The 13077-nt window shown below is 40.2% G+C and overlaps 2 protein-coding genes and 1 long non-coding RNA gene across 6 annotated transcripts in view; 2 read left to right on the forward strand and 1 right to left on the reverse strand.

Annotated features, from left to right (window-relative positions):
- LOC142159947 (uncharacterized) overlaps positions 1-13077 on the reverse strand; it is a 502572-nt gene that overhangs the window by 368419 nt on the left and 121076 nt on the right. The gene's annotated exons all lie outside the window — the stretch shown is intronic.
- LOC142160632 (uncharacterized) overlaps positions 1-13077 on the forward strand; it is a 169583-nt gene that overhangs the window by 153942 nt on the left and 2564 nt on the right. Inside the window, exons 22-25 of the mRNA XM_075215494.1 lie at positions 9940-10032; positions 10196-10295; positions 10783-10880; positions 11025-11136. Coding sequence (XP_075071595.1) covers positions 9940-10032; positions 10196-10295; positions 10783-10880; positions 11025-11136 — 403 coding nt within the window. The remainder of the gene's footprint in view (positions 1-9939; positions 10033-10195; positions 10296-10782; positions 10881-11024; positions 11137-13077) is intronic.
- On the forward strand, positions 1568-9715 carry LOC142160044 (uncharacterized). Its single transcript, XR_012693024.1, has 3 exons — positions 1568-1626; positions 8885-9032; positions 9424-9715. It is a non-coding gene; the product is annotated as an uncharacterized LOC142160044 (long non-coding RNA).

Below are 13077 nucleotides of genomic sequence, written 5' to 3' on the forward strand. Positions count from 1 at the left end.
ATAAAACCTGCCCTTCCCTGACGGTGAAAAACGAGTTGACCCAAGTTAGACAAGTTCAACATCTCCTCGTAGTCCACACTCAGGCTTATTTATCGGGACTCTGCCACAAGTTCTACATGACAGGAAACAAAGCAGGCTGCATGTTAGCTCGAAAACTACAGGGACAGCAGGTGAGGAATCATATTCACCACTTGTCTAGGCCTGATAGTTTAAAAGTCTCAAACCTCCAGGACACTGCCAATTTATTTCCTAACTATTATGCAAGAGTCTATAATCTCAAAGATGACCCAGACACTCCACAGACCTCTGAAACTGACATACATGACTTCCTTCAGCACTTGAGTCTCCATGGACATAGACGGCCTCCAAGCTCTGACTGCCCCCTAAAATGACTGAGGAGATGGATACATTAACGACATCTACACTACCTTCCAGAAGAACCTCTTCCATATATTGGTTAACCTGTTTAATGCGAAGTAAGCCCATCCGGAAACAGGTAGGCATTACGAAGATATCTGGTGAGCACTATGAGGCATGTATTAGGAGGCAGGCATTATGAGACAGACAAACTGAGGCTATAAAATGAGCATTAAGAGGATATCAGATGGTCATTATGTGGCTATCAAGTGAGTGTTACAGGTCAAGGTGGGCATTATGTGACAATGAGGTAAGCATTATGAGAAAATAAGGTGGGCACTAAGACGCTATCTGAGGCAGGAATTATGATGTTGTAAGGTAAGTCCTATGAGATGGCTATAATGAAGCTATTAGGTGGGCATACAGAGGCTATAAAGTGCAAAAGGTGAACATTATGAGACTGTAAAGTGAGCACTATGAGGCTGTGAAGTGAGCATTATGAGGATATCAGGTGGGCATTATGAGGTAGGCATTACAAAAAATCAGGTGAGCACTATGAAGCCAAAAACCATTAGGAGGCCGTGAGGGGGGCATTAAAAGTGGGAATTATGAGGCTATAAAATGGGAACTATGAGGCAATGAGTTGGGCATTAGGAGAATATCGGGAGCAGAATGAGGCAGCCATACAGAGTCTATAAAGTGGGCATTAAGAGGATGTCAGGTGACTATTAAGATGCTATCAAGTAGGTATTATAGGGCTGAGGTGGGAAATGAGGCACTAACAGAGAAATTAAATATGCAATATTGTGCCCATTAGCAGTCTAAATAGGGGGCACTATGAGGCTATAAAGGTGGGAACTATGAGAATGTGGACACTATGAGGATATGAAGGGGCATTATGTGGCTATGAAGTGGAAATTAAGAGCCCATGAGGTGGGAGTCATGAGGTGGTCTCAGCCTCGTAATTCCTATTTCATAACCTCCTAATACTTACTTTACAACTTCACAACTCATGTACATACTTTACTTCTTACCTATGTTATATGTTTATTATTATATCTGATAATATATCTGCCAGTCACTGCCTCCTCTCACCCAGTGTTACACACTTCCGGTCTGTAGGTCCACCAGACTTCCGGTATATGCGTTCCATTTGATCTCCTCCGTTTGCGTTCCAGACACCGGAAGTGTGTTTTCTTCTATTGTAATTTCCGGTCGAGCGTAGATTAGGAGGAAGCAGAGAGGAGACATTGCGGTGTCTGGCAGCAGGTAATGATATTTATATTATTATATAGGAGGAGCAGACAGTGGCGTCCTGTACTATATATGTACTATAATACGTGTGTGCTGACTGCTGCCCTGTTATTATAACACAGTTGGAACAACGAGGCTGAAGCTTCTTATTCATGTTCCAGATCCTTATTCAGAAAACTTTATTTCTAAAGCATTAAATCAAGTTGGATCACTGATATAACATTAGAGTAACACTAAAGGATGTCCCTTACACAAATTGCAATTGTATTTATCCTGGTCCAACATGGGTTAGGGAATGAAAACAGGTGGCACAGTCACCATATTTTATCATTTGGAATAAGTAGCTGTAGTGTTGCAAAGGTTAAATACCATTGGCCACAAAAAAGGCAATTGGGTTGTATGTAACTGTCCATCCACAATCAAATGTGTGGCTCAGCGGGATTTTACCCAGTTACTGATTCAAAATTGCCCTGGCCGAAGTCAATTTCATTAAAATGGACCTAACCCTAAGTCCTTGAAGGACTAAAGTAAAATAGTAAAGTAGCACCACCTAACCTGCAACCATCACAATTATATAATGGTCACTGTGTATTAGGTGACTGATATTTGTGTGACCTGTGTATAGTGATCAGTGGATTATTGGTGACCTGTGTATAGTGATCAGTGGATTATTGGTGACCTGTGTATAGTGATCAGTGGATTATTGGTGACCTGTGTATAGTGATTAGTGAGGCATTACCTCACTTCTTGGCCCCTCTAATCAGTGGGCACTAGGCCACTTAATACTTTTTTTAGTGGCTGCACAAGGAATACAAATGTATTTTATGGCTGAGGTTGCCTCCTCAGCCAGTCACTGTGGTGTTTCTCTCTCTGCATCTCTTGTTCTCTGTCTCTCTCTGTTTTTGTTCCAGACATCCTCAAATAAAGGTTGAGCCCACCAGGACCACATCTCCTCTAGGTAGCCCAGCTCATGCTTTCACCATATGTATGTCTGTATTTACAGTATAAAAGTCTTTTAAAGAGCTGTAGCTACCATGGGGGAGACAGAAGGGGAAAGGTCAGGGTAGGAGAGGTACTGTGTCACAAAGTCCAATGGAGTGAAAGGTGTGCAGGAGAAGAAGGGTCATCAACAGTGTCAAGCAGCAGAGAGGTTCAGCAGGATAAGCATGGAGAAGTGACTGCTTTACAGTAATTAGGTCATCACATTTGTGAGTGTAATCTTAGTGCATTGTTGGGGGTAGAAGAGAAAGTGAGTCACTCAAATGGTTTGAAGACAAAGAGGAAGAGAGAAATATGGTGGTAGTTGGAGAGAGAGGATCGGTCGAGTGATGGTTTCTTTAGCATTGGTGTTGGAAGGAGGATGGAAATGTGTCAGTGGAGAGAGAGGCTGAAGAGGTGAGCTAGAGGGGGGCATGCAGTGGGGGAGAGGGAGCGGAGAAGTAGTGTAAGATGATGAGATGGATGCAGAGACTTCAACCACAGTTACTGGGGAGAATGAACTGAGGGTTGATTGAGTAGTGAAGGAGAAGGTGGGTGATGTGTGAGGGATCCGAGATGAGGGAATATCTTGTTGAATGATGATGATGATTTTGTCTTGTGTATAGTATACTATGTGTGTGTGTGTGACCTGTGGGTAGTGATCAGCGTGTATCAAGTGTGTGATATCACTGTGACCTGTGTATAGTGACAGCAGAGCTGGAACAGGATCAAATGCCATTTTGCTATGGTTTCAAGTACGCACAACGTATGGGATTGAATGAAAATCCCAAACATCCATATATTAGTAACAGATGTCAAGTAGAGAAAATTGCACCAAAGAGATGTCTGGGAGAACCTCCTGGCTACAAGTAGTGGTGGTTTAACCTTTAGTAATACAGTATCGTGTAAAGGTCTTTGAGGAGTCTTGCGAAGCTTGATCATAGGACTTCTGGGAAACACTGATGAGGGCTTCATGGCTCGGGGGAAGGAGGACTTAGTGATCACTCAGTGTTCCATATTTCAATATGTTTAGTAACTCAAAAAGAAAACAAGAAAAATGTTCAACATTGGGCATTCTGTGAATTGCTTAGTAACTCCAATTAAAGCTTATTTCGTTATTAAAGTTATTATTAAAAGAACATTTTCATAAACTACTAGATATCACTCGTAGCAAAATAATTAAAAACGTAAACATTTTTTTTACTGTGAATAGTGCAAATTTATTAATGTACCTCGTTATGTTACTTTATACCTTATCAGTATTATGTTATTGTTACAATTCTATATTGTTCCTAACATCTTTATTAATTGTTAATACTTCTCTAATATAATTAATATAATACCACCTTTGTGACTTTATATGAGTGAAGGCCACCAGTGTCTTCTAATATGCAGATTTCATGTGTTATCATATATAATACAAATGTGCTGCTTGACACTCATATACTAAAATGAACAGACTAGTAAAACAAAATTGTTCATTTGACTGATTCTTACTACTATATGGAAGTACGAAAGTTCCCTAATGGAGATCGTTATTCCATTAGTTTATTGTAGTTAACCAAATAATTTGGTGTTAATGGCATAACAATGTATCATGCCTATTAAACATTATGGTTATATCATGTCTGTTAGACGTCATATTTATTATCTGCTGCGGCTGCTAACAGATGCTGTTATGATAAACTTAAGAAACTGCTGTATTGCCAGCAGTAACATTTTTGTTGAAAATCCTCCTCCATGAGCCGCGTTCTTCCCTCTAAATAACTTTTGAGTAATTGACTGACTCGTAGTAAGATCTGTCTGAGGTTAAGGTGGTGAGTTTGGATTTGAGGTCACATAGCGAGGCGTATGCCGAGACGCCTTTCGCTGCTCGCTTTGTCAAGGCAAACTGCAAATGTGAACTGACGTTTTTAAATAGTCTAGAAACACTCCTTTAAACTGACATAACGATCCCATAGCCAATCACAATCTAATGGTTAGGGGACAACCTCTTTTATGCCTGATATTATTGTAACCAATAAAAGGCCTCAGAGTCCTATCAGCCACTCCTACTTATTTCCTATTTGGTTCAGACTTGTAACCCGGTAAAAATGTAAACAAAAAGATTGAGACTGAGCCTTATTATTGAATCAGATGTAATACTAATATTGTTGACATGTGATGATTAACAGATAAATATGGTAATCAATCAATATTACAGATGTTATTAACATGCATGTATCAAGAGGTAAGTACACTATATGGACAAAAGTGTTTGGCCATACCTGTTAATTATTGAATTGAGGTGCCAAAACATCCTCCAAGAGCAACTTCTCCCAACCATTCAAGAACAGTTTGGTGATAAACAATGCCTTTTCCAGCATGATGGAGCACCTTGCCATAAGGCAAAAGTGATAACTAAGTGGCTCGGGGATCAAACAATCGAAATTTTGGGTCTATGGCCAGGAAACTCCCCAGGCCTTAATCCCATTGAGAATTAGTGGTCAATCCTCAAGAGCTGGGTGAACAACATTGAGAACTTGTGGTCAATCCTCAAGAGTTGGGTGGACAAACAAAAGCCCATAAATTCTGACAAACTCCAAGCATGGGCGGCCATCAGTCAGTATGTGGCCCAGAAGTTGAGTGACAACATTCCAGAGCGAATTGCAGAGGTCTTCAACAAGAAGGGTCAAAACTGTTAGACATACACAAATCTCTGACTACCTCCGAGTATGCTCTCTACCTCGCCTAACAGAAACACAATTAGCAATACTAAATGCTGATATTACAACAAAGGAGGTTAAAGTAACCATTAAATCCCTTAGAAACTCAGCAGCACCGGGCGGGTCCAGATTGCCTTACAGCATTATATTATAAAAAGTTTAGAGCCGAATTGGCACCCAAGCTAGTTTCCCTCTTCAATGCAAACTTGAATGGTAAAAAAATCGAAAGGGACACCGCCAGGGCGGACATTGTTGTTATTGCCAAAGAAGGACGAGAACCTAGTCACTGTGAGAGCTACCGACCAATATCTCTTCTAAACGTAGATCTAAAACTATTTGCCAAGATATTAGCGAACAGACTAGCCCGAGTGATACCCGCGCTGATCCATCCTGATCAGGTGGGCTTTATTCCTACCCGCCAAGGAACAGATAACACAAGGCGTGCAATTGCCCTAATCGAAGCAGCTAACCAATCACGAACCCCCACCTTGGTGGTGTCTCTTGATGCAGAAAAGGCTTTCGACAGAGTATCATGGCAGTTTATGAGAGCTACTCTCAAAAAAATGGGTTTAAGAGGGCAGTTTATGTGTGCGCTAGCCTCCCTATACCACAATCCCTCTGCAGCGGTGTGGGCTAATGGCGCTGCATCACAACCATTTCAAATAGCGAATGGTACCCGTCAGGGCTGCCCGCTTCCCCTCTGCTGTTTGCCCTAACAATGGAGCCACTAGCATCCCAAGTTTGCAACAATCCAACGATAGCAGGGATTCAGATAGATGTAAATAACTATAAAATCTCCATGTATGCTGATGATATTTTATTGACAATCACTAACCCTCTAGACTCTCTCCCCTCTTTGCAAGAGGAACTAGATAAATACGGAGAAGTTTCTAACTTTAAAATTAATATGGATAAGTCTGAAATCCTTCCCCTTAATATATCCCCTCAACTATTAGACTCCCTCAAACGTCAAACAACCTTTAGATGGCAGTCGGATAAACTTAAATATTTAGGGATCTATTTGATGAACCAATATAGTCAGCTATATGTGGCCAACTTCCCCCGCCTCTTGAATACACTAAAAAGAGATCTCGAGAAATGGGACAACTTATACATCTCGTGGCTAGGCCGCATAGCGGCGGTAAAAATGAATCTACTACCACGAATCCTTTTTCTATTCCAGGCGTTACCTATTCGAGTCCCTTCACTGGCACTAAAGACTTTGCAGAAGCAGATCTCTCGATTCATTTGGGCGGGGAAACGGCCTCGCGTGCAAGCCCGTGTCCTTCATCGTCGAACCTCGGAGGGGGGAGTGGGCCTCCCAAATATTTCTAAGTACTACATTGCTGCACACCTAAATCAACTAGTTTTGTTTCACTCTCCTTTAGGTACGAGGTTGTGGGTTGACATAGAGGCTAACATTATCCATGTTCTCTCGCCCTATACCCTTTTATGGATATCGATCAAACACCGGCCGCCTCTTTCCTCACTCCCACCTACTACCCGTTTCTCACTCCAGATATGGGACTACTGTACCCGAGCATTCCACTTGGTAACACATAATGAAATTATGCTTCCATTATGGAATAATCCTGATTTCCCTCTTGGACAACAACAATCCTTTTATCAGCTCTGGTCTTCATGTGGATTTAGATTCTTATCAGACATAGCCCCTATGGGTGTTTTCCCCGAGTTTGCGGATCTTCAACGTCGGCACGACATTCCACATAACCGCTTTTACCAATACTTACAGCTAAGACACTTATACCATTCAATTCCAGCACTTAAAACCATTCATCATCGTACACCCTTAGAATCCTTCTGTAGAAGCAAATCCCTCCCTACTGGCTTAATTTCGACATTTTACAGCATCCTGGTGGCATTTCGTCAACCCGACAAGGATCGGTATGAACTTAAGTCGGAGGAAGACTTGGGAGAGATAATAGAGGTGGAGGAATGGGCTAGGATTAGAGCGCGTGTCGCCAAGAGCTCTATATGTGTGAAGACCAAGGAAAACGCTTATAAGTTGCTGTATAGGTGGTATTTGGTCCCCACTCGCCTAAAAGCCATTTATCCCGACTCCTCTAACTTATGTTGGAGGAACTGCGGGCAAGAGGGCTCCTTCCACCACATATGGTGGTCATGCCCTAAAATGGTGGGATTCTGGCAAAAAGTTCATCATGCTACAATTACCCCCCTGTCCTTCCTACACAGAACTGACCCAGACATTGGTAAGCAGACAGCAGCACTTGTGGGCCATATTCTTAACGCAGCTAAAACTGCAGTGGCAGCAAATTGGAAAAAAGCAGAACCTCCCACTTTAACTGAAATCATAAATAGAATATGGAAGACTTATCGTTGTGAGCATATTACTAGTATAATAAATGATAAACCCATTACATTTCAAAACACCTGGCAACCTTGGCTGACTATCTATGGAACAGATCAACCAGGGACCGTTCAAACTCAAAGTCTAAGTAAATGAAAAGAAAGATATTATGACCTCGATTAGAAAAGGATTTATTGAACGCTTAGCTGACAACAGGATGCCGGGCTGAGTTTCCCTCCCTCCCCCTCTCTCCCCTTGTCTTTTCATTCTCTTTCTGTCTTTTCCCTTTTTTTCCATCTTCAATTCATTTGATATTTAACATTATAACAATGTTCTTGTTAGTTTGCTTTTATTAACAAACTGTTTGTTTTACAGTCTAACCTGTATGCTGTTGAAACTGTAAAATTGTCAATAAAATATACTTTAAAAAAAAAAAGAAGGGTCAAAACTGCAAATATTGACTCTTTGCATAAACTTAATGCACTTGTCAATAACAGCCTTTGACACTTACGAAATGCTTGTAATTTTACTTCAGTATATAATCGCAACATCCGACAAAAAGGTCTAAAAGCACTGAAGCAGCAAAGTTTGTGAAAACCAATATTTGTGTCATTCTCAAAACTTTTGGCCATTAATGTATAATAAATGCATGGTTAACATTGTCTAACAATCCCTATTAGTTTACATCAGGTTCGTGTGGCACTATGTTACTATACGGATGGATATATATACAATGGAGTCTATTCACCATATTAACCTGATTAAGCCTCATTATACATATATAATATAACATATTAAACTGGAGGTTAAAAGGTGTGAATTCAATTTCATTTAGTGTATTAACTTAAAAGTGACCTTAACAATAATAATATAACTGTTATGTGATAATAAACTAAATAAGGCTGTGTAATTGAAAGGTTAAACAGAGTGATACAGTTAGAAGAAGTCATAATAAGAGGGATAACAATGTGATATATCCAAAGCATATGTACATAGCGAAATGCCAGAGTGAAAAATGTGATAATGAATAATTTAGTGATAAAAATGTGCAAAATTTAAAGAATATAGAACAATGAAGTCTTAATTAGTACAATGATGTCATAAAAAGATGTATTGTGGGAAAAATTTAATTTACTCAATAGTGCCAATCAAGTGAAGATTATAAACATATAAATAGTAATTTGTAGATAACTTTTTAATATTTGAATAAGTTACATGTGTATTCTGTGATGTTAATTATAATTACTATATTTATTCATAGAAAGTTGAGCTGTGAGGAAACAGTGAGTCATTATTAGAAGTCGTGTGGGTGCGACACTGATTCATTGAGGATGGACAAGGACCGGAGTCATATTACTGATGGGATATTAAATCTCACCCTGGAGATCATCTACCTGCTGACTGGAGAGGTGAGAGATTCCGTGACATCCTTTATAGAACAGTTATATCAGAATCTTACAATGTACCTGCAGCTCCTGTCATCTTCAGTGGTCCGGCTACTCTTAGTCCTCTGTTATCCTCCAGCTCCCAACACAACGTCATCTTGCTGTTTGCACTAATCTGTCCAAAGCAGGTGATTCATCTGTGGGGGCGCCGTCCATAGACAGAGGACACAAATTGGTGGCAGGAGCTGCACCCATCTCAGATATTCACTCCACTTTCCTAGGAAACTGTTACATATAGGAAATACATTATTTTTAAAAATTAGACTTTTTCCTCAATTAACCCCTAAAAATAACATCCCTGAATTGGTGATTTTTTACCATTTACTTTTTTATTGATGTATCCCTCAATACACAGGAGTACATAGTAGTGAAGAAGACATCTGATGAGCGTGTGATACTCAGTAGCCATCTCCGTGTGTCAGAAAGATTGAGCAGGACCCAGAATCCTGCCCAAGTCACAGTTCCTCCACCTCACTCACTGATACATGAGAAAAACATTGATCAGAAGATCCTGCAACTAACCAACAAGATCACTCAGCTGCTGACTGGAGAGGTGACTGCTGGGAATGGGACATTATACAGTAACACCAGGGGATGTGTCTGGGTGTTGACTGTATCATTGTGTGTGTCAGGGTCCTATAAGGTGTGAGGATGTCACTGTCTGTTTCTCCATGCAGGAGTGGGAGTATTTAGAAGGACACAAGGGTCTGTACAAGGACGTGATGATGGAGAATCACCAGACCCTCATGTCATTGGGTAAGAGTAGAGTATTATTTATTGTACAGGACAAAGCAGTTTTGAGGGCCACCTAGTTACACACAGTAAATCATATAAAAATGTATTCTGTCACAATGTGTCTCCTACAGATGGATCCAGTAACAGAAATACCCCAGAGAGATGTCTCCGTCCTCTTTATTCACAGGATTGTACAGAGGAAAATCATATTATCCCACAAGACTATCAGGTAGGTAGGGTTTAGGGTCTCACCAAATAGCAAAGTGACCTTTCACTATATGATCTGTAGGGCAGCTGTGTGTGTATTATACACTGATATTCTTCTGGTTTATTTCTAATAATTTAATCAGACATAAATAAAGTAGTATTTTATTGCTCTGTGGGTGATTTAGGGTGATAACCTGGCTGATATTAAGGCAGAAGATATAAAGGGAGAAGAAGAGACGTATGTGAGGGGTGATCAACAGGAAATCCCTACAGATATCCGCACAGGTGAGTACTACATCAATCTCCTATTCTACATCCTCCTCTGTCTGTAGAAACTAACGAGGAACAAGTATCTGCTCAGTGGGGGAGTCAGGAGCCATCAGCCCCTATTAGACTTCTGTTCTCCTCCTCACATCATATCATAGTGAGCTACCAGCCCAGAGATCTGACCAGTCTCCTCCCCCCACACTCTGGTGATTCCTATATATCAGTACAAGGGAGGTCACCATAGTGATTCAATAGCTGAATGAGACCCTGTGTGACATTACCCATGATCCTCCCTGTGCACTAATAGTAGTAATAATATTTATATATGTGATTCTCAGTAATGATCACATTCTCTTAATGTTATTTGATCCAAGCTGTATACTAGCACTACAACTACCTATGTTATTACATGTAATATGGGTTATGGGTGTGTGATTTATCTTGAAGCTGCGAGATCACAGGTCACACCTAAACAATGTATTCAGTCACTGTGTGTCTTCTACAGATGGATCCAGTAACAGAAATACCCCAGAGAGATGTCCCCGTCCTCTTTATTCACAGGATTGTACAGAGGAAAATCACAGGATCCCACAGGAGTGTCAGGTAGATGGAACTTATGAGCTTTTAAAATTACCAAAATGACTTTTCACTATATGATCTGTAGAACAGCTGTGTATGTCTAATACACTGATATTATTCTGTTTAATCTCAATTAATGAGATAAGACATTATTAATGTGTTATTTAGGTTGAAGATCTGACTGATATTGAGGTAGAAAATACAGAAGGAGAAGAAGAGATGTATGTGAGGGGTGATCAGCAGTGTAAGGAGGAGGAAATCCCTACAGATATCAGCACAGGTGAGTTATAAACACTTATTACAGAAAAGAGTGACATATTCTGTTTGCTCAGACACTACCACAATCACTTGTTCTACACTCATACAAAAAGTATCTGCCCAGTTGGGGAGTCAGGAGACATCGACCCTTATTAATTCCTTATTGATTCCTGTTCTCCTCCTCACATCATATCAGTGTGTGCTACCAGCCAAGAGATCTGACCAGTCTCCTCCTCACACTCTTGTGCTTCTCATACATCACTACAAGAGATGTCACCATAATGTATCAATCACTGATCAATGTGATGAGATGAATGATATTACCCATGATCCTCCCCGGGCAGTAGTACGTGTTCATAACTGTCCAATATATACCTCAATTGAGTTAAAATAGAAAATATAAGAGCAAGTATCGACTCTTCTCTCACACCAACAATTGAAATCTTATGTTTCTCTGTTATTCAATACTATGTAGCCAGTTTGTACTATCAAACCTGAGATGCTGTAAATCAGTGAACATGTTTCACTGACAGCTGTTGCGTACACGCTCTAAGCTGTCAGACCTCATGTATTAAGTGCAAAATGTGACTCGATTAAGATTTATTTAAACATGATGGTGTGAATCTATAGCGGACATTTATAACAACAAACATATATCCAATTGAGCAGTGAACGTACTACATATACAAACTCAGTAATTACTGGGAGGTTATGGCATTTAAATGAGCTCTAATGCTATTTTAGCATGCAGCTGAACACTAGCAGCGTTCAACAATAGACATTTAAGGAGATTTAGCTGAATGCACTAATTGATTCCATATGCTATTTAGCATTAGCGGACGGACAAGATCACCTATAATATAGAGTGGTTGTGATATACACACACACACACAATACAAGCTAATGCTGCCTCTTGTTTGATACCTGTTTTAACTGATTGATAATAGAAGTTATAACAGTGACTATATCCTTTCTTTATAAATCAAAATCTATAAATCACTTGACACAGTGTAGCTGATTCTCACTATCAGATATGAGACGTTGCAAACTTGTGAACATACAACATTTTTTCCCCCAGCACACTGCTATAGCCAGCAACAGATCTGCCATTTCTACTGTAGATAAAAATGCAAGAGTCTTTGTTGCACACATTTGCAAATGTATGTTTAAGCCATCCTGCCACGCCAAGGCGCTTTTGCTAATAGGATGGTCCTACTCTAAACAATGAGAGTCCCATATATTTGGGCCATACATATGTGTTTTTAAATTGAGAGCCAACTTACCAAAGAGGTACCCCAGAAGCCTCCAAACAGCAATTCAGTGCCAGTACCCCCTCTCAGCTACTGACACCAACATGCCTCTCAGACAAATACAAAAGTGGAAGCTGCTCAAATCAATTTATAGGCCATAACAGGTGCTTGAAAAGGTGGGGTTATCCTGCAAGGAACATACACACAACATTTTTTCCCCCAGCACACTGCTATAGCCAGCAACAGATCTGCCATTTCTACTGTAGATAAAAATGCAAAAGTCTTTGTTGCACACATTTACAAATGTATGTTTAAGCCATCCGCCACGCGGATGAACATGCTTCTCTGACAGCTGCAATATGTAAGATGTGGGGGTAAATGTATCAAGCTGAGCGTTTTCTGGCGGGTTTGAAAAGTGGAGATGTTGCCTACAGCGTCCAATCAGATTCTAGTTGTCATTTTGTAGAATGATAAATATAAATGATAGCTAGAATCTGATTGGGTTTTTAAACCAGCCGGAAAACTCTCAGCTTCATACATTTACCCCCTGATCCTTTATATCTTATATGTAGACAACATAATGCGGCATGACTGGGATATATTTGAATATGAGGTAGGAGATGATTATACTGGGTATTCATAACAACGAACATCCCCCTAGCATAGCTTCAAAAGTGGCAATTGCAGTTGCTGTGAAAGTCCGGCATTTAACT

The sequence above is a fragment of the Mixophyes fleayi genome, chromosome 6 (assembly GCF_038048845.1).
Source record: "Mixophyes fleayi isolate aMixFle1 chromosome 6, aMixFle1.hap1, whole genome shotgun sequence".
Taxonomy (NCBI): Eukaryota; Metazoa; Chordata; class Amphibia; order Anura; family Limnodynastidae; genus Mixophyes; species Mixophyes fleayi.